The sequence below is a fragment of the Propithecus coquereli genome, unplaced genomic scaffold, assembly GCF_000956105.1.
Source record: "Propithecus coquereli isolate 6110/MARCELLA unplaced genomic scaffold, Pcoq_1.0 Scaffold10, whole genome shotgun sequence".
Lineage (NCBI taxonomy): Eukaryota > Metazoa > Chordata > Mammalia > Primates > Indriidae > Propithecus > Propithecus coquereli.
Window position 1 is genome coordinate 3,381,925 of NW_012133858.1, and position 22,963 is coordinate 3,404,887.

The window sequence follows — 22,963 nt, forward strand, 5'->3', positions numbered from 1 at the left end:
GCCAGGCATGGTGGCTCACACCTGTAATCCTAGCACTTTGGGAGGCCAAGGTGGGAGGATTGCTTGAGCTCAGGAGTCCGAGACCAGCCTGAGCAAGAGCAAGACCCAGTCTCTACAAAAAATAGAAAAATTAGCTAGTTGTGGTGGCGTGCACCTGTAGTCCCAACTACTCAGGAGGCTGAAGCAGGAGGATTGCTTGTGCCAGGAGTTTGAGGTTGCTGTGAGCTATGATGATGCCACTGCACTCTAGCACAGGCAACAGAGTGAGACCCTGTCTCGAAAAAAAAAAATTTGATTCAGAAATTTCAGTTGATGTTATATTTTTAACCTTTTATTGAGGCATTTTCATGTGTTCTCTTCATTTAATCTTAAAACCTTTATGAAGTTTGACAGATGAGAAAACATACTCAGAAGTTAGGTAACTTGCTTCATGTATTGTTATTTGATAAGTGGCAGATTAAGTGTTCTAGAATCTGTTTAGTGCTCTATTTTATCACACTATCATCTCCAGTTGTAAAATGTTAAAACTATTATTGATTTATAATAAATTTCCATGGTTTTAATTATATCTCTATCTGATATCCCTTAAATTATGGCTGAAAATAATTTAATTATTGACAAAATTAAGCTATAATTTAGTGTAAATGTAAATTTATAATTATTTTAATGATTCAACTGTTTATCTCTTGCAGTATTTTTCATCAATTCATTTTGCTTTTGAGAGAAAAATAACCAGGTGTTAAGAATGTGAATATTATTTGTATTTATAATATCTTTTAATTTGGGGGAAATGATAAATATTAGATTATAGTTGAAAGCCACTGACCAGCAGTTTCTTTCTTTTTTTTTTAATAAACTATATTTTAGAGCAGTTTTGGGGTTCACAGCAAAATTAAGCAGGAAGTACAGACAGTTCCTACTTTTTCTGTCCCCACTATCAATATCCACATAAGAGTGGTATATTTGTTAAAATAGATGAACCTACATTGATAGATCATTATTATCCAAAGTCCATAATTTACATTAGGGTTCAGTCTTAATGTACTTTCTATGGATTTTTGACAAATGTATAATAACATATATCTCTCATTGTAGTAACATTCAGAATAGTTTCACCGCCCTAAAAATCCTCTGTGCTTTGCCTATTCATCTAACTCCTGACAACCACTAATCTTCTTACTGTCTCCATAGTTTTGCCTTTTCCAGAATGCCATAGAGTTAGAATCATGCAATATGTAGCTTTTCATATTAGCTTATTTCACTTAATAATATGCATTTAAGTTCCCTCCGTGTCTTTCATGGCTTGATAGCTCATTTTTTTTAAGGCTGAATAATATTCTGTTGTCTAGGATATACCACAGTTTATTTATCCACTCCACTGCTAAAGGACATCTTGGTTGCTTCCAAGTTTTGCCAATTATGAAATTTTTTTTTATTCAACTTCACCTCTTGCCATTGGAATTTCTATAGTTATGTCTTTTAAAAATCCATAAGTTTTGGTTTTAATCTCTCCTGCTTTCCTTCTCTCTTCTTTTCTATCTCTAGCCTACCTTCAGTTAATCTGTCTTCATTTTTATTTCTCCTTTATTTATGCATACTTAGCTTAGAACTACAACTATGTCATTTATTACTTACCTAAAACAAGCTCATAATTCAAAGTAGCTAGTAAAACATGTTTATCATTTTAATGTAGTAGTACAAACTGTAATGGTTTTTACTGAAAGTTATTATGCTTATATTTCTTTTATTAGTTGTTAACTCTACCAGAAATGAGTACATGATGATATGAGCTGTTAATACTGGCTGCATAACGTGCATTATGTTCTCAAACTTTACTTCCTGCAATCCAAACAGCTCATCTTTCCCCCTCATTATTTCCCCCATAAATGAAACATTCTTAATGATTTTTTTTTACTGATTGAATACCTAGTATATCATTCTTTATACCACTCAAGTGTATATATAAGTAGCTTAGAGAGGAATGAAATAATTTCTCCTATGCTTCTGTATCTCCTTATTTGATATATTTTCGGTCACTGAAATGTAGGGAGCCTGTAGATTAGATAAGTTCTCAGATGTAAGGATCTCTGCCAGAAACATCTGATGATCCTGCCATGATTCTAAGCACATACCCTTTTGGTTTGATCTGTTCTGAATGGTTTGATTAAACTGATGATAATATAAGCATGCAAGCGGGAAAAGTTGGCGACAAAGGAACAAAAATCAAAGGGCTTTCGACTATTCCACAACACTGCACTCTAAAGGTAATAAAGCTGTATCTGCACAAGGGGATGAGTGTGACCTGTGAATCGTACATTCATCAAATACCATCCATAGTTTGGTAAGAAGGTATTCTTAGACATATCAGAATTCGGGAATTATATCATTCACAAACCACTCCTATAATAATTATTTTAGTAATTTCCAATTTATTAAGAGATGAATCAAAATTAAGAACTGAAGAATGGAAAAATTAAAAAGACTGATAACTTTCCAATATTTTGAAGACTCGGCACCTTTTTTGTCCCCTGAAGGAAACTCACTCTGTTTGAAGGAGTAGGTGACACTCATGCCCAGAAGAAGCATTTTAAGTGGAAGTAACTTCTCAGATACTGGCCAGAGAGGGAAGGCCAAGAGTTTATTGGCCCTCCTAGGCTGAACTTACAGTCCTAGTCGGGGCAACCATATTTCAGGTTAAGGCTGTGTGCATATGCAGCAGAAACCAAAGTTGCCCCAAGCTATTCTCACACTTGTGACCAACCCTGAAGCATGTGCATAGTACACTCAAAAATGCCTGATGAAAAATAAAACCTGGGAAGACTTGAAAACAGCCTGAACTTTGAATTCCCTTACACATGCAGATCCATCAGAAAAGGACAAAGCCTTGACTGGCTCAAGGTGTTTGAACACAATCTCTGTCCAGTATTTGGCTGACCACTCAGAGTAACACCTACTACTTTACAGAATAGTGATTACCTTGGGTGGGCGGTAGAGTTTGACAGGGAGGCAGTAGGAAATCAGGGTATTATTTCTAAAGGACTTTCAACACTGAGGTGCTAGAAAATTTTTTAAAAAATCTTATCTGGGTCATGGTTAATGTGAGTTACACATGTATAAACATTAATGGGGTTGTATACTTGAGATTTGTGCACTTTACTGAAAGTTAAATTTAATTTTAAAAGTCCATAAACAAAATCAATAGGAAAAATATTTGGAATGTAGAGGGTGGCAGAGCATCACTATTAATAATATACGGATAGATCCTACAAATTTACAAGAAGAGGAAAAACAACTCAATAGGAAAATGGGCAAAGAAAGTGAATAGGCATTTCTAAAAATTATGGGATTTTTTATATATTTAACTTATATGCAATGTGCAGTATTATTTATAATATCAAAAGACTAAACCTGAATGCGCATCAATTGAGGACTAGTTAAATGAACTATATTTATATCTATACAGTTGATGACCTATTCACAGATTTATTGACCATTTGGGTATCCTTTTTGTGAACTATTTGTTCAAATCTTTGAAATATTTTTCCATTTACTTATCTATCTTTTTGTTACTAATTTTTGGAGTTATTTATATAGTCTGGACACAAATCCTTTGACAGATTTATGTAATACAAATATTTTCTCCCACTCTGAGAGTTGTCTTTTTGCTTTTAATGGTGTCTTTGGAAAAGAAAATTTCTTAATTTTGATATTGTCCAACATATCAAATTTTTTCTTTCATTGTTATCATATTTTATGTCTTATTAAAGAAATTTTAGCTTACTTCACAGTCATAAAGATGTTCTTACAAAGCTTTAGTTTTTGTGGGTTTTTTTACTTTAACATTTAAATCTGTAATCTCTATAGAATTGACTTTTGTGTAGTGTAAAATAAGGGTCAAAATAATTTTTGTTGGTACAGCTATTCAAATGGTGTTTGTTTATTGAAAACGCCATCATTTTCTGACTGCACTGCATTATCACCTTTGTCCTAAACATTATATGTGTGAATCTTTTTTCTGAACTTTATTCTAGCCCATTGGTTGCCTTATCTATCCTTGTGTCAAATCCACTCTGTTATAATTACTGTAGCTTTAAAATAAGTCTAAGATTGGATAGTATAAGTCCTCCACCATTATTCTTATTTAATATTGACTTTGTTCTTGATTTTTTTCACTTCCGTAGGAATTTTAAAAGTCAATTTGTCATTTTCTACACTCACAAAACCTCAGGGATTTTGTGCTGAAACTATAGATTGATAAGGAATATGGATGTCTTAACAGTATGAGTCTTTCAAATTGCAAGCATGGTATTACTCCATTTATTTTAATTTTCTTCAATTTCTTTCAGTAACACTTTTAGTTGTTAGTATGGCAGTCTAGAAGATATTTTATTAGATTTATTCCTAGGTATTTTATGCTTTTATAGCTGGCATCATTTTTAAATTCCCTTTTATAATTTTTTATTGCCAATATTTGAATTCAGTTTATTTTTGTGTGCTGATTTGATATTCAGGGGCCTTGTTAAATATATGTTCTCTTTTAATTTCATATTTCCCTCTTCTATGTTAGATTCTCTCATTTTAGAGCTTCTGTCTCCTTTGTATAACTGTAAAACATTATCATAAGCCATAATAAACATTATCTTATGTCATAATCACTAAGAGCACAAATATTCTTTATTCTTATCACTGATACTTAAATTTTTTCACTTTTATTGTCTTTTTGTGATTTTTTTTATTTCAGAATATTACGGGGGTACAAATGTTTTGGTTACATGGATTGCTTTTGTACTACTTGAATCAAAGTTATAAGTGTCCCCCTCACCGACATAGTATACATTGTACCCGTTAGGTATAATTTCACGCATCCTGTCCTCCCCACCACCCCACCTGCATGATTTCCATTGAGTTTTACTTCCATCTGTGCACATGAGTGCTGTTTGGTTAATTCCAGTTTAATAGGCAGTACATGTGGTGTTTGTTTTTCCATTCTTGCAATACTTCACTTAGGAGAATGGTCTCCAGTTCCATCCAGATTGTTGTAAAAGGTATTAATTCATTTCTTGTATGGCTGAGTAGTACTCCATGGTATACATGTACCACATTTGATTAATCCACTGATGAATTGATGGGCACTTGGGTTGATTCCACATCTTTGTGATTGTGAATTGTGCTGCAATAGACATTTGAGTGCAAGTGTCTTTTTGATAAAATGACTTTTTTTCCTTGGGGTAGATGCCCAGTAGTGGGGTTACTGGATCAAATGTTAGGTTTACTTTTAGTTCCTTGAGGAATCTCCACACTATTTTCCATAGTGGTTGTACTAGTTTGCAGTCCCACCAACAATGTATGTGTTCCTTTCTCTCTACATCCACGCCAGCATCTATTGTTTTGGGACTTTTTGATAAAAGCCATTCTCACTGGGGTTAGGTGATATCTCATTGTGGTTTTGATTTGCATTTCTCTGATGATTAGTGACAAGCATTTTTTCACGTTTATTGTCCATTAGTCTATTTTCTTTTGAAAAGCTTCTGCTCATGTCTTTTGCCCATTTTTTAATAGGGTTGCTTGATTTTTTCCTTCTGATTTGCTTGAGTTCTTTGTAGATTCTGGTTATTAACCCTTTATTGGATGTACAGCATGTGAATATTCTCTTCCATTCTGTAGATTGTCTGTTTGTTCTATTGATTGTTTCCTTGGCTGTACAGAAGCATTTTAATTTAATCAAGTCACATTTATTCATTTTTGTTATTTCTGTGATTGCCCTTGGGGTCTTTTTCATAAATTCTTTGCCTAGGCTGATATTTAGAAGAGTTTTTCCAACATTTTCTTCTAGAATTTTTATGGTTTCATGTCTTGGATTTTATCTATCTTGGATTAATTTTAGTGAGTGGTGAGAGATATAGATCCTGTTTCAATCTTCTACATGTGGCCATCCAATTTTCCCAGCACCGTCTTCTGTGTCTCTGAAGTGTTAGTTTGTGCTTATTTCTGAGGGGTGCTTTCTCAAATCTTTTCCCTCTTGTCCTATCTGATATCAGCTTAGGAAAAATAATAGGGTATAGAAGGCACCTTGATATTATGTAAAGGGCTCTAGAGTATGACTAGAGTTCTAGACCTTGCTTTGTGCCTTCTGAACTCCTCTGAAATATCTTTCAGGCTACAATAGGAGAGAGATTTAAAACCAGTGTTTTCCAAATTTCTGGCATAAGAATCACTAGAGGTGCTTATTAAAAACAAAGGTTCTTAGGTCCCTGGTGAGATTTACTGAATCAGAATTTTCAAGGGAAAATTTTAGTTTCCCTTGAAACTAAAGGGAATTTTAGTTTACACAGGAAATGATTAAGATTCCTTCCATCTCTGATACTATTTGATTCTATGAATACTGTCATTATATTGCCATAATCAAAAGAAAAATTTTATATAAACAAAGGAGTGTCAGAAAACCAGTGTCAATGCTCTAAAATTTGGTATTTGGGGTACCTATGAGCACAAGTCAGTTGGTGCATGGAATACAGGTGCTATTTCATCTGCTCTGCCAGATCGAATGCCATTCTAGAGGTACAAGGCCAGAGCAAGCAAAGCCACTGACATAATTAGATCTTCCAGGCATCTGTGCCTCTACTAGTTAACTTGACTAGTAACTTATAACTGTTAATTTGTTTTGCACCCAGAGTCATTAACCAAACTGGGTCAGAAAAAGCAATACTTCCTGAAAGAGTAACTACAGCTTAATCATTAATGCCACACTCAGACATGTAGCTGTACTCTTCTTTGGGTAAACGGTGGGAGAAAATGAAAATGAAAAGTGTAATAGAAGCTATGGTCAAAGTCTGAGTTAAAGTTTAGAGAGGAAAAAGTAGAGTTTATCCTGGCCTTATTTGTCAATAAATTATTCAAGAGTTACTCAAAGAGTTAATGTAAGAATTTTGTGGGTAATGAGTCATTGGTTTTCTCTCCTGTATTCTCAAATAAAATAATTCATTCTGGTGTTGCCTGACCTCATTGGTTAAGTCCTCATTTTTTCCTATTTTAGAGCTCTCTGGCCATTCTTTTTCCTTTTCTTTTGACTGACAGCTAGCAGGGAATCATGTTCTTTTGTTCTTCTTTTACCTCTTTTATTTAGCAAAAATAATACAGCATAAAATGCATCTATCATCATCACATTTGTTCTTGTTCATCCTCTGATAAAGACTAAATATAATATTCTGAGTCATTTGGGAGTTCAATACTGGAAATTAAGGAAAATAATGTTCGAAGCAGTACCTAGAAATAAACTAGTTCACAATTTTCACTCAAATTAATTTTTTTAAATGAAAGGATGTATTCATCTTGAAGTGAGAAAGTGAAAATGCAAGGAATGACTTTAGCAAAGGAGAAGAATGATTCCCATGTCCACATCACCAACCCTTTTGTCTCATATCTTTAGCCCCACCTCTTTAATTGCTTATAGGATATTTCTAGCTGAACTTTACAATATTTAAAACCAAAATCAACATCATTCCTGTCTCTCAAATTCAGTTTTATGATGACTTTCTCTCTTCAATACATTTTAATTCCCTTACATTCCATTTACATAACCTCCATACCTGGATAATGACCCGAGTCATTACTGATACTAATCTCTACCTTTCCCAGCTGTCATGGCATAGTGAAAATTCCAGATCTGCCACTTACTGGCCATGTAACTTGGAACAAATTATTTAACCTCTTGGAACATTAGTTTCTATAAAAGGAGGACAGTAATAATTAGAATAAATATAAATATTATGTATACACATGCATATATAATTCGTATACATATATTAACCTTATACATAATAGATGTTCAATAAATGACAGCTATTGTTACCTTGAAATCAGTCTTTTAATCTATGCTCAAGGCATGGTATTCTTAACTATCTTGTGCTTGCTATTTGCAAATATAATCTTTCCTAAACAGATTTTCGTATCAATTCTCTAGCATTGTCTCATTCTATCTTTGACATGTTCTCATTTCCCCATGGTCTCCCTTTTGCACAATCATTCTTTCGAACTATAGCTTCCTGCCTTGCTCTGGATCAGGCAGCTATTGAAGCTGACACGCACAGGGTTAAACCCAGTTGCTGAAGCCACCCCCCTCCCCCTCCCAGTCCCCCTTTTCACAGTAGCCTGGCAGCTGTCCTAACTGCCTACTGAAGCCAAATGCTTGAGGAGAGAGAGAGTAAGGAGCCAGCCATGAATCCCTTCCAGAAAAATGAGTCCAAGGAAACTCTTTTTTCACCTGTCTCCACTGAAGAGGTACCACCTCGACCTCCCAGTCCTCCAAAGAAGCCACCTCCGGTGAGTCCTCAGATTCAGTTCTGCCTCTGACAAGAATAGTTTTGCTCTTTCGGCTCTTCCTTGGCCCCTGAAGCTTCAGGCTGAGCTGTTTTAGGATACAAAAACTATTCTCTCTTGGAGTTAGAATTCACCTGAAAACCAAATCTAAACAAAAGTTTCCTTTACCTAGGAGAAAAAGCAGCAGGAAGAGGTAGTCAAAGTTCTTCAGTTGAGATCCAGGGCTTTGCTGTATTTCATTGCATATTCTGAGTTTCCCTGGGGGGTGGGGGGAAAAGCAATTTGAATGTCCAGGGAAATTTGGCAAGCATTTCTGTCTGGAGAACTGTGTGTGATTGTTCTTTCTTTACCAATATAAAAACTCAACCCTTAGTTCCCCCTGTGTGCAGAGCCTTCAGCTGGACACCAACAGAGGTTTCAGAATAGATTCAATCTCTGTTACTATGTGTTCCCAATTTACAGTGGGAGATAGGACAAAGAAACAAGAAGTAATCATAATGTTTTGCATTATATACTTGTTAAAGTACTTCTATATTTATTATCTCATTCAATACTCATATTGAAATCCTGTAAGTGGAGAGGATATAGTAATAATAGCCAATATTTACTGAGTTTTTACTATGGACCAAAAGGTAGTATTAGTTTCATTTCTTTGGAATAACAGAACTGAGTCATAGAGACAAGTGTAGTGACATGGCCAGTGTCAATATGTTAACACAGCCAGTGACAGAGTTGCATAGCTAGTGACAGTGTGTTAACTAAACTCCAGATTGCATAATTCCCAAGCTGTGAGCTGAGAAGGTAAGAAGCCCAGTTTATTGTGTCTTCCAAGCAAGTTATTGTCATATATTAGCATATATTAATATTTATGAGGATTGTTTATGTATATCCATATGAGTAAAAGAATGATACATTAATTTATTATTTTATCTATTTATTTAGTTAGTTATATCTCTTCTGGTCCCCCAAAATTTAAGGCTGCTTACTTATGAAATAAGAGACAATATAAATCTCATGATAAGATTTGACTGTGCCAAGGACAGGTATCTCCATCCCCTCATGTTAGTTAAGCTGTTATAATGTGTAGGGATTTGAAATAACCCATAACATTCCTTATATTCTGACTGATGCAGTGCATGAAATAGCATAGTCCTTTTAATGTCCAGTAGGATTATCATGAAAATGTTATAGAATCTCTTTAATAGGAAGAGTGGACATTCAATTTTATAGGATTTAAGAACTCTCTGTCCAGAGTCAAGGTGATCAGTTAGTTCACCTTTAGGAGTGTCTACCCTACAAATTAGGCTCTGTGCCTGGCTCCAGTTGCCTCTAAAGGGAAAGCCATTATATTTCCAGAATTCTTTCTAGCATGGTGAACAGGAAAGGTGAGGATGAAAGGGGCCAGTCCCCATGGTGGAGCTAAGCAGATATTGACATCTGAATCTAAACTGCTTGGATATCAGGTACTCCATACAGTACGTCTTCATTCTGTTCCTAGAAATTATGATTATTCTTTCATCCAGAGCCCCAGACTTTTCGTTTAGTGGTTATAGGAAGATGAGCAGGTCCTGGTATCTAGGATCAAGGAATGTCTGAACAGTCTCATGATAAATAAATGAAGAACAAAGCAACATTCAGGTTAGCTTCTATTACTCCTAAATTAGCAATGTAAGCACTTTTAGTGTGATAATAGCTATTTCATGAAGAGTAGAGACTGTTGCTCCTTATTACCTACCATGGCATTGTAAAATAAATGAATTTTTCTGTTGTGAAGCAATCTAGTGGTTGAAATAGGGAAAAACAGTTCATGCTTAAATTATTGCCTTTTTGTTGCATAGAAAATCTGTGGCTCCAACTATCCACTGAGCATTGCCTTCATTGTGGTGAATGAATTCTGTGAGCGCTTTTCCTATTATGGCATGAAAGGTAATTTTGTGTCCCAGAGTCCTACTTTTCTCCACTCATGCTCACCCCATATCTGTAACAGCCTGGTCTCTTCACAGGCACTTATTTCCCTTATCCGTTCTTTCTGCCCTGGTCCAAATTGGCCTTTCATTTGGCCAAGACTTCCAATAAATGGCTCATAGGATTTCATGTAATAACCCATATAGGCCAAGATCAGAAAGGCCTGACAGAAACCAGAACACAGCCTGTGAGAATATAAGAGCCAGGGTGGTGGTACACACCTGTAGTCCCAGCTACTTGGGAGGCTGAGGGGGGAGGATCCCTTGAGCCCAGGAGTTTGAAGGTGTAATGTGCTTATGATCGCACTGGTAAATAGCCACTGCACTCCATCCTGGTCAACATAGTGATATCCTATCTCTAAGAAGAAAAAAGAATGTAAGTGGGAAAGCTCTCATCATGTGAGTCCCAATTTTGTACCTGATCCTTAGGTCTATGAACTATATTGTTACTGGGAAGGAGAGGAGAGGGAAGGGATATTGGAAGCACCATGTTATCTTCATGGTTAGCCCAAGCGATGCTATGGATGAACATAGACCGAAGGGAAGAGTATTATATTTGTACATTCAGCATAGCCCCATTCACTCCCATAACTCCCATGGGCCCTGCTTCTACTGCCTGGCAGTCACCTCAGTCACTTTGCTGATGGTAGTGCTGAAGGTCATATCACCTTCAAATACAAGAGATTAAATATACTTTTCCATAAGCCATTTTAATGTATCTATCTTGTTTTGTCTCCCCCCTTCCTTTTTTTTTTTCAACTTCAGCTGTGCTGACCCTGTATTTCCTGTATTTCCTGCACTGGAATGAAGATACCTCCACATCTATATACCATGCCTTCAGCAGCCTCTGTTATTTCACGCCCATTCTGGGAGCAGCCATTGCTGACTCATGGTTGGGGAAATTCAAGTAAGGAAGATGGGAGGTCATATCTCTACAAGTTTCACAGATTAATTGTACAGAAGGTTATCACTTCTAGCTTCTTGCCTCCAAGCAAAAACATACTTATGTCAACCATGACAAATGAGGATCTAAGACTGAAAACAAAGAAAGTCTACTTCTTTTCATTATTAGTTTTTCCAATGTTTTTACATCTTTTTCAGTCAAGAGGTATTTTACACTTAAATCTAATTTTAATCTTCCATTGTATAGTTTAAGATCAAATCTTGTTCTGATCTCAGAGTGCTACCCACCGGCAAGTTTGTAATTTTAGAGACCTTTATGTAGCTTTTTGACACTTTCTTCATCTCTTCTCTAGATTGAATCATTCCAACTCTTTCAGTATCTTCTTATGAGTCCCTCTTTTCAGTTCTTTTACCATCTATTTCTCTTCTCTAATCTCTTTTTGTAGTTTCCTTCCTAAGAATATAATATATATTATCATGGGTTAGACTACTGGTCCATTCGGTTCAGTATCTTTTAAGTCCCTAAAAATAGCACCAAGAGACATATTATGGTATAATGTTACAGTTGTTTCCTATAACAGTATCCTTATAGGCTAGAGATGGATCTTGGATACCCATTGCCAATTATTTTCTATGGACTTTTCAACCATGGATTTGTCTAAATTAGCATTTCCTTAATGTTTTCTTACTGCATGATTTCTTATACCCTTTAACATACAAATATGTAAAATCTTTAAGAGAAATTTCTATTATGTACTGTTTCCCAAACTAGTTTGACCATGGTATATTTTTTCGGAGTATTTTGTGGACCTAGTGTTTTAAGGAGTCTTCTTTAGTAAACTCTGGTTTATATCTTACTTTGGCCTATATATATTCATTGTCCTAAAAGTGTTTAATAAGCACCTATATCTATAGACACAGCACAGTACTGAACAGTTTCTTGACATGGGACAGGAATGGTGAGTAGGTGGCTGGGATCTATGTTCACCACATATGTAGTAGTAGTCACCAATTCATCCAGATGGGGTTGGCACTATGTGCAGAATAGAAAGTATAAGCCATGATCTATTTATTCATTTATAGAATAAAGGCTCACATACATGAAATAGCATCTTTATTTATTTTTAAAATAACTTCCTTTAAGATTGAAGAAATATAGTTTCATAATTTGATGAGCAATAGCTTCCTGCCTAATTCAGAGGAAATATAACAACCACCTCTGCTTGTGCCCTTGACTTAATCCTTGAGGTATTTTTATTTTGTAGCATTTATTTTTATTGAGGTATAATTTACATAAAGTACACAAGACCAAAAGTCTTAACTGTTCAGCTTGGTGACTTTTTATATATGATCACCATCATCTAGATCGCTCTCCCTAAGGTTTTTGTGCCCTCAATATTCCCCTTTCTTGCCTTCAAATTCTCCCTCAGAGCCAGAGCCTTTCCTGTACCTAGATGCAGATGCGAATCTCTAATAGCTTTAAGCAAACAAGCGAAACTCTTCTTGACCCTCTTTTTCTGTCTTCTTTCTCTTATTACCATTACCACAAAATTTTAAAAAGAATCACTTGTGTGTCTTGCCATTCTTTCTCTTCATTATCACTTCTTATGGTAGAGTAATCTAATGCAATGTAATAGAATCCAATTTAATTTAATTTCGTTATATCCAATTTAATTTAATAATGTTTACTTAGCACCTTCTATCTATCTAAAGAACCGTGGAGGATAAAGAGATGAATTACACAAAATACCTGCTTTACATTGTTCATATTCAAATAGCTTTAATACAGAGCATAGTATAGTAAGTACAAGAAGATATAGTATAAATCATCTTTTTCTCCTGCTGAAATTACTCCCTAAAACTATTGATAATGATTTCTTTGTTAAGAAATTCCAATGGTCTTCTATAAATTCTTATTCCTTTTGAACTTGTTTTTAACATTTCAGTCTGTTTATTACTCCTATGTTCTTAAAACTTCCTGGCCTTCTCTAACACTGTATTTTCTCACTCTCTTCCTCTTACATTTTTGTGTTTTTATCTGGCTCCTCTTCTGTCTCTTGTTTACTTCACTCTTTCCTGAGTGTAAACATTTCCCCGGGTTATAACTTTCACCCTCTTCTCTTTCTCCAAATTCTCCCTTAGCAAGTTCTGTGGTTTTGATATTAGCTATATGCAAATAGCTCCTCAAACTCTATCATAACCTCTCATTCAAACTCTAGTGTACTGCATATCGGCATTCACCTTCTAGATGTTCCACCTTGTCCTTCCTCCCCAAACCTGTTCTTTTCCTGGATTTTCTACATTCCCACATTCATTCAGATACCAAATTCTACCAATTCTGTTTCTACATCTCACATTTATCTTTTTTCAACACTAAATCCACTGCCATTAATTGCTACCACCCTAGTGTTAGTGTTCACTGTCTTTAAACCAAGATATTGAAATAGACACCTAAAATGCTTTTTACTGCTTTCCATATCTTTTTCCTACAAATGAGCATATACACTACTGCCAGATTAATCTTCCTAAAAGAAATTTCTAATCACATTACTATTCTGTTCAAAAATTTCTAGTAAACAAATCACCATCTACTAATCTTACTTCAACTTACCTTTCTGTGCTATTGTCATACTTACTCTCTTTCAATAATAGCCACTGGAGAAAAACTGAATATTAATATTTCCCTAACAATATCCAGTGACATCTCTTTTCCATGTCTGCTTGCACTGTTGCTACTTCATGGACTCCTCTACCTTCCCATCCCTTGCCCAAACCCTTAAAAGCGCAGCTCGAATACCACCTATGCTACGGAATGTTCCATAGCATATTCCCTCACCTTTTACTACTAGCCAGGAGTAATCTAGGGTTCTCTGAACTCTTTATTTTCTTCTCTCAGATGACATTTACCAAACTCTATCTTATTATAATCATTTGTATATGAATCTGATATCTTCCTCCAAACACTTAGAAGACAAAGTCATTTATATTTTTATCCATAGTACCTAGAACAGTGCCTGGTACATGGTGGGCCCACAATAAATGTTTGAATTAATACATTTATTCACTCTCAGACTCTCAAATATAGGCACAAAACTAAAGATAGATATAGACAGGCATGAAGATAACTTTTACTTTTTTGTAGGTATTTTGGTTGCTTTTTAAATAACAAAACTCTTGGGGGAGATTGGTATCTTATTCAGAAAGGAAATGAGTTAGAGAAAAGATGGATAATTTGTTCTCCCATAGAAACGTGTATGTGTGTGTGTATGTGTGTGTGTGTGTTCACATATACAAACAGAATGATAACAGCAACCAAAGGAAATAACTACTTAAAACTACTCACCCACCATTCTTTATTCCTGATGTCTGTAAGCTGGAAAATCAGAAAATGAGCAGATTCCTCCTTCACTATCTTCTCTAATTTTAATCTACAGCCTTCTTTTCTTCATTAATTGAAGAAAATAAGATAGATTTATGTTTTGAACTGTAAGTTCTTCCCCATCTTTCATATGTCAATGTGTCATGTGTTCCTCTGCCTGAGTCAGTGTGTGTGTATGTGTGTGTGTGTGTTTAGTTTTCTTTATGTGTGGTCTTGGGAGTGAAAAACCTTTTATAGCACTAGAAAGATTTTTCAAACCTTGAAGGGACAATATTCTGAATTTAGTAAACAACTTCTATTAAAAATCCTTCCCAGAATTATATAATAGCTTTATTAAAAGGAAATGAGCACTCAAGGTCCCTGGCTCTTGTGTAAGGAACTCCCTATGCCAGGAGAGAAGTGAGGCTTCCTTCAGGGCTACACACAGGAAAGACTAGCCAATAGGTACACAGTAGAAAACGAAAATTATTAAACATGTATATTGGCTTCTCATGCTTTGTATAAACATTTACTGAGAGGGTTAACTACATGATAGGATGCTATTTTTAGTGCCAAGTTACTATTAAGAGAGAAAAACATTTTTAGTCACAGTTCCTAGTTGTTATACCCTATGACACATACCTATCCGTTTGGGCCTTTGACCTTGGCAATCACTAAGAACCACTCTCTTAAATGTGTTTATTATGCTTTTGAGTATCCTCTATATGCATCTCCTTTCTCTTTCTCTGAGTGGGTAGATATGTCCTTTCTTGCTCTTACCTTTTTTTTTTTTTTTTCCTCTGGTCGGAACTGACCTTCTTTTCTTCATGCAAGATCTCTTTCTCTGCCATCACTACACATTCTCTGTCTCCGTAAATCCTCCTTCTCAGTTTCTAAGCTCTTATTAAAAATGGCTCTGGCTTTTTATATTCTTATGATGAAATAAGATTTATAACTTCTTCCTCATCCCTTTTCTTTTTCCACATTAACTTATTCATGATAAAACCAAAGGAATGGTGGTCTATAAGTTAGAAAGTAGAAGTTCTAAGCCTAACCCTGATATCAATTAAAATATAATTTTTAAGAATGTCATTTGACCTTTCTGGATTTCAATTTCTTGATTTGTAAAATTGGGAGATTGGTCAAATCAACCTAAACCAGTTCCATGTCCTGTGGTTAAGATTATCATGATCCTAATGGCCCAGAGTGTTCAAATCTCTCTTGACTTCTTTCTCCTTCTGTTGAAGTTTCTTGCCATTAGATTCCTCTCTTCCATCTTTCATATCTAGACTGTTTCCTACGAGTCTTTCATTTAGAAATTCACCTATTTTCCTGCTAAACTACTTAAAATTCTCTCATTCATTCACTCCAACAACTAGCTACTGATCTATCTTACTACCCAGACTATATCATTCCAGCTCAGAATCCTTTTGTTGTTTTTTTCTTTCTAATGATCTAACATTGATAATCTCTTTTAAGTTCACGATAGCTAGCCTTTTTTCTGTTCCTTTTTATTGCCTTTCTTCCTATTTATTCTTTTTATTATAACAAAGAGAACTTTCTTTAGAAGATACTATTATACAAGGCCTTTTGGGGAAGTTTGCCCCCTTCCCTGATGTCAATTAGTCCTGAATTAGTTGCTGAACTTCTTATCCCTAACTTGTCATTATATACCCTTTAAAGCCAACCTAGGAAGAATATTAGGCATTTAAAATGAGAAATCCACGTTCTGAGATGATTTCTTGCATCTACTCACTTTTATTCCATTCTATTCTTTATATTCTTTAGCATTTAACACTTTAAAGTCACAGATGTAAACTATATAATTTCCAAGTTTCACTGTAGCACTGACATTCTACTTACATTTCAAGAGAATGCTGGTATGGTAATACACGTAGGAGGTATATGCTGTAGCGTGCCATATTTCAATGTATCTGTCTACATGTTGTTACTGGAATTCCTTGCTCTTCAACCTATCTGCTGTTCAAGTTCCTTGGGAAAACACAACAGGAAGTTCCTACCAACTGCATGATTTTTATCACTGGACAGTCTACTCTAAGTCCCTGGCTACTTTCTTAATGCTGGTAACTTGTCCATGAGGAAACTGTGGTGGGGATTACAATTAACCCAAGTGTCCAAGTTACCCAGGCTGAACCTAAAAGGTAATTTTTATCTCTCTATATATCCTAGTGTTTCTTTTTCTTTTTTTTTTTTTTTAGGAAACTGAACTGTATGAATCCCAGTGTTTCTTGGGGTTAGAGAAAGTCCTTTGTGTTAGCCATTCCTGTTTACTTAGAGTTTGTCCTCAACTCCTCTTGCTTTCTAGAGCAAAAGACATTCCCAGAGAAAAGCACCTCAGGTCAAAGTATCCTGTTCTACTGGTTCTCCTAATTTAAAACATTGTCACTTTTGCTACGAATCCACCCCACTCCTATCATATTTGTACAAAAGTAGGGTTACTCTGTGTATGTGTGGAGTGAGGGGTCAGGAAAAGGAGAGGGTAGGTATAAAATAGGAATTTAAAGGGAATGTCTATTACCTCTAACACTACAGGGTGAAGAATTGTACTCCCTTTTCCTAGTCTGTTTGCTTCATTCACCATTATTGTTTCTATTTGCGTTTCTCAGGTAATTCTTTCCTCCTCCACCCCTTCCTCCTCCTCCTCCATTTATCCCCACACTGAGAACAGTATGAACCATGAGTCTGTGTTACTCAAGTCTCTGAATTCTGTTTTCAGACTGACTAATTTAACTCTCTCAACAGGACAATCATCTATCTCTCCCTGGTGTATGTTCTTGGCCATGTGATCAAGTCCTTGGGTGCCTTACCAATACTGGGGGGACCAGTGGTACACACGTGAGTAAAAATCGTGGAATCAACTCAACTGCTTTTTTCCCATTAGACAGGAATATGTTTCAGGCATTCATTACAAATGACTTCCTATTTTCTAACCACAGATGTTCCTTTATTTTCCAATCTACAATGTTATTACCAAACCAGTTAAGAAAAAAAGCTTTTTAAACAGCTGAACTCTTTCCTACTTTATCTGAATTCATTTGTTTTGGGGACTTGAAGAATGCCTTGCTAGTATCCTCTTCATATACTTGAAAATAATTAAAACCCTCAAGCATCCATATTCCCTTGCCTATTCATTCATCCATGCATGTATACTTCACCAAGGTTAAAAATGTCTGTAATATTTCCTTATAATACATTGTAGAGGTCAAATTCAAACCTTGGAGTATTTCCATTTATGCATAGCTCCATATACTCCATTGCTATTTACATTTATGGTGCTAGAGGCATTTGATAAATTCTGATATCTGTTGGTTCAGTAGGTAGAGAGAATTATAGTTGTTCAGGAAGAAGGTCATATATATTTATGGTATAATGGGGCTATACTTGTGTTTATCCTATGAGTTAGGAATGTTATTTGAAAATTTAATAAATATCAGAGACCTTCTTATTGGCATACCATTAAAAATCTTTGACACTGCTCCTATTAATTATGGTGAATTTGAACATTTTACTTTGTGGTTACTAAGCGTATGTGGGATCAGGGTCCTACATAAGGTCTTTCTATTGATGTGTCCCTTTGACTAAAAACACTGGTTTGTGTTAGCTCTGAAATTCCTTCAATATCTGCTTCTATTTGATGCGCACAAGGGGAAAGTGGAACTACCAGGAATAAAATCTCCCTGTGCAATATATACTTTCCAGCAGAGGCTCAAGGGTCATAAATATGGTAAGGTAAGTGTCCATAAATATTTCCTAGGAATGAAGGCAAATGGAAAGTGCCTACAAGGTAGAAATGTGAAGAGGATCTTTGCCCTTGTATACATTTTTTCCTCTCTGCCATGCTATAGTTCATCTCTACAATTGTATTTAGTATCAACATGGTTAGTATCCTCACCTCTCCATTTCAGAGTCCTATCATTGGTCGGCCTGAGTCTAATAGCTTTGGGGACAGGAGGTATCAAACCCTGTGTGGCAGCTTTTGGTGGAGACCAGTTTGAAGAAAAACATGTAAGAGTCCTTAATTTCCATATTTTCAAGAATATAGAGCCAGCATTGAAAGGGGTCCGTGGCAGGTACACATTTGCCAAGATTGAAGGAATCCACTAGTCAGTTGCTATCTGAGGAGTTGTGTTCAATGCTAGATACTGGTCGTTAATAGAGAGAAAAACTGAAATACATTCAAAGGAAAGTGACCAGAATGGTGGTGGTGGAGGAACTAAAAGATATGTCTTATGAGGAAAGGTTGAAGAAAATGGGGATATTTAGCCTGGATAAGAATCAAGGAGAATATTATAGCTGCTTATAGGTATTGGAAGGAAATCAAAGATTAACTCTGAGACCAGTGAGTGAAAGCTACAGGAAGTCAACAGTTTGCTTGATGGAAGAAAAAACTGCAAACAAAGTTGGAAGTAGTGAGTTTGCTTTTACTTGAGATATTTAACAAGAAATGTGGTAAGCACTTGGGGAATGGGAGATAATGAGTAGTGTAGAGATGATTTAAGCATCTCTAGCTTTGAGATTCTAAGCAAGGGGGAAATGACCAATTGGAATGAAACAGAATGCATTTACATAGATGAACTTGCCTGGCTGATCATTCCATCTTTTCCTAAACGCTTTCCATTGTCAGTGGGGAAAAAATAAGACAATATAGGTAAGGTAAAAATGGGCCTGTATGAGGAAGCAGTGACAGTCAAGGGAATAGTCTATTCTTAGATCAGTCAGCATTTCTGGCTTCCTCTCTTTTGCTCTCAGTTTTCTTTTTTGTCTGTCTTCATGTATCTATTCCCTCTTCTATAGGTGTTTATCATTTTTTTGATCTCTGTCTCCCCTAGCCACCACCCCCTACCCTTGTCTCTCTGTCTCTCTCCCTCGACTTCCCTCGTCTACCCTCTCCCTGACATAGAGCCTGCTATCTCTTTCTGCCTCTATTCTCTCTCTGTCCTGTCCTGTCTTCCTGTGTTTCTCTTACCTTCCAGACCATTTGGGTTATTTTATACTCTTTATCCATCCAAGGGTCCATAGATGCTAGTTGACTTTGGAGAAATAACCGACTTTTGGCAAGTGGGATTCTGAGCATATGAATTATGCAAATTAGATGACTGGAATAAGGTTTAAATGGAAAACAGAAGAGGAAGCAAAACACACTATAAATTGAAAATGGGGAAGGACCGATTGTTCTAATGTGTAAGGAACAGATCTGAGGTGTCAGAATGAAACACAGCAATACACGATAAATGTGCCATCAGCAACTTTATTTAAAAGTTGTTTCAATTGGTAACAGCAACACAAAGATAGTTCAGTTAATAGGAAAAACCCACCTCCAAGTTTCTGCCAGCCACTTCTAAGCCCGCTGATCTCCTTTTATACTCTCTGGCAGATACCCCTTAATCACCAGGTGAACCATCTGCTTGATCAACAGTTTACTCCACTGTCCTGTGTTCTTGTCCTATTCCTACCACACACTCCTACCACAAAATCTGTTTAACTCAGTTATTCACTTAATTAATACAGTCCCTAATATATGTCAGGTGCTGTGCTAGGTACTGGGGATAACAGAAATGAGTAAGGTACAATTTCTACCCTAAAGAAACTCACAACCTGCTGAAAGAAATACACATTTAATGCAAAGACATTAATATTAATAGTAAAATAGATATGTATAGGACACCGTAGTGGCACTGAGGACAGGATGATCATTTTTGCCCAGGTAAAGGAGGTAAAAAAACTTAAAAGCTTCTTGTACTGGAGTTTGAAAGCTGAGTAAATGTTTGTCTGGGGTCATCCAGCCATGTTTTTAAATATTTAATATGATGTTCAGATACCGCAGAGGCAATATCTGAATCTGTCTCTTTGTATGCGCCTCCAGCTCTGAATCTAAACATGGCGGGGGTGGGTGGGTGGAGCTAGGAGGCACATTGCACTGATGATTTATCCTGTTTGTTACAGGCAGAGGAACGGACTAGATACTTCTCGGTCTTCTACCTCTCCATCAATGCAGGGAGCTTGATTTCTACATTTGTCACACCCATGCTGAGAGGTTAGGATCATTTCTGAGGGGCGCTGTATAAGGCTTTACTCTGGCCAGCCAAAAAGCTGTTCAAAGCTTCCTGCTGTCCACCTTCTCCTTTCACAAGAGCTTGAAAATCTGTGAGAATTTCTTTTAGTTTTGATTTGTCTGGTTCAAAAGAAGGATTATGGATTAGGTGATGGGAGGAAAGAAGATGGCTATGTCTATGATCTCAAGAACCTGGGCTTGTAGAATAAAGCATCAAAGATTCAAGATTCAGAGTTACTCTCCCCCCACCCCCATTTTCCTTAGGAGATGTGCAGTGTTTTGGAGAAGACTGTTATGCATTGGCTTTTGGAGTTCCAGGATTGCTCATGGTGATAGCACTTGGTAAGTGTAGTGGAGCAAAGGAAACTGATAATCACTGATGCCTGCCACATGTAAAGCACAATGTAGGCACTTTGCAGAAACCTTTTCATTCAATCCTCATGCCAACCCTATTAGGTAAGTGTTATTGTAGGGGATTTCCCTTGACTTTGGAGATAGAGTCTTTTTTTTTTTTTTTTAGAGACAGGGTCTTGCTCTGTCAGCCAGACTGGAGTGCAGTGGAGTGATCATAGCTCACTGCAGCCTCAAGCTCCTGGGCTTAAGCTATCCTCCTGCCTCAGCTAGGGCCAGGTGGTGCATGCTTGACTAATTTTTTTAGTTTTTGGTAGAGATGGGTCTCATTATGTTATAGCTCAGGCTGGTCTCAAAATCCTGTCCTCAAGGGATGCTCCTGCCTCAGCTTTCCAAAGTGCTGAGATTATAGGTGTGAGCTACCACACCCAGCCGACTTTGCAGACAGATTCTAAATGAAGTCCAGAAAGTTTTTTAAAAAGTGCCCAAGGTTACATAACTAAAAAGACATCTCCTGTGGAGCCTTTAAAAAGACCAAATTCTGGGTCCCATGGAGGACCAATTAGGGGCCTGGGTGTTTATAATTTTTTTAGTATCTCAGGTGATTCTAATGTATAGTCAAGGTTGTGATCCACTGCTCTACACTATAATATGTAAGGAAGCAAGGAAGATAATTAATTCTCTCGCAAACTAGTTTACTCCATCTGATAGTTATTTATTTGGTAATTGGAAGACATTTTTAATTCTCTAGGCCTTTTAAAGCAGCTTCTAGGTTTAGCTATTCTGGCCCTGGTCTGCAATGCTCCTAAAGAGTTTGCCCTTGAGCAAAGAGAGTAAGAAGAGGTGGATAAGTAGATGGAAACTAAGGCAACTTAGATCAAGTGACATTCTCTTTACCACTGAGAACCCAGTTCTGGAGAAGAAGGATGTGGTGTTCCTTAGTTTATGCAGCCTAAGGGGAAACTTGGGCATGATTGTCTCTAATCACTGACCTGGAAACCTGTTCTCACTCTGAGCCTCAGGGTGACGCCCCCCTGGAAGATATCCAGTCCAAATACATAAAGAGCTCACTAGAGGAAAAAGAGCACAGAGCCTCAATGTTCAGTTTGATTATTTTCTACCAGGGAGGCTGATAGTAATACTCAGAGTTCCCAATACCAAGGAAATTTATTCCAGGAGAGCTGTGATAATATATTTTCTGCTTCCTTCTCCATTCAAAGCAAAGTATTTTCCCAAATATTTTTATGGTTTTCCACTGATTAGCACTGTCTTCTCCTCTGGATCATTGCATGACAATAATATTTACATATCAGAGTAATTATGAAGATCAACAAAGATGCCGTAAGTGAAATCTGTTATAAATTATAGGATGTTAAACAAGTGCTAGATGTCATTGTTAGTCAATGGCTTCAGTTTTCTGGGTGCTAATAAATAACTCAATTCTCTGACCCTTCACTATAATTTAATTAATTAATTAATTTCATGTATTCATCAAACATTTATTTAATGAATCTATTGCGTGCCAGATTCTGTGCTAGATATTGGGGTCTCATTGGTGAATTAATTAGACAGCTATAGAGTTCATGCTCTCAAAGAATTTATATAGTTCAGTATGGAGAGGAAGACAGACAAGTATATAGGAATGTACAATATAGTGTGATCAATGTAACAACTGGGAAAGTACAGAGAGAGCTTTAGGAACACATAGAAGGAATGTCTGATTAAGACTTTAAGGGCTGTAAAAAGTTTGCCAAAAGATATGACAGCTAAGGTGAGACCTAAGGGATGAAAAGCAATTAATCAAAGAAGAAATTGTAAGTTGTACAGAAAGAAAATATGGTATCTGTAAAACCAGGAGGTGAGAGATAGCATGACATGTTTAAAGACCTTGAGGTAATTCAGATTACCTAGAGCATAAATGAGAAAGATAAAGGGGAGAAATAGGCAGAAACCAGATAATGAAAGACCTTTTAGATCATTAATTAGAACTTTATCATG

At 36.3% G+C, this 22,963-nt stretch overlaps 1 protein-coding gene across 1 annotated transcript in view; it reads left to right on the plus strand.

Annotated features, from left to right (window-relative positions):
• Positions 1 to 8,185: 8,185 nt before the first annotated feature.
• The window catches only part of SLC15A2 (solute carrier family 15 (oligopeptide transporter), member 2), a 31,364-nt gene continuing 16,586 nt past the window's right edge, over positions 8,186 to 22,963 (plus strand). Inside the window, exons 1-7 of the mRNA XM_012641922.1 lie at positions 8,186 to 8,319; positions 10,155 to 10,242; positions 11,046 to 11,187; positions 17,305 to 17,397; positions 18,468 to 18,567; positions 20,506 to 20,596; positions 20,879 to 20,956. Of these exons, the coding sequence (XP_012497376.1) occupies positions 8,215 to 8,319; positions 10,155 to 10,242; positions 11,046 to 11,187; positions 17,305 to 17,397; positions 18,468 to 18,567; positions 20,506 to 20,596; positions 20,879 to 20,956 (697 nt within the window). The 5' untranslated portion in view covers positions 8,186 to 8,214. The remainder of the gene's footprint in view (positions 8,320 to 10,154; positions 10,243 to 11,045; positions 11,188 to 17,304; positions 17,398 to 18,467; positions 18,568 to 20,505; positions 20,597 to 20,878; positions 20,957 to 22,963) is intronic.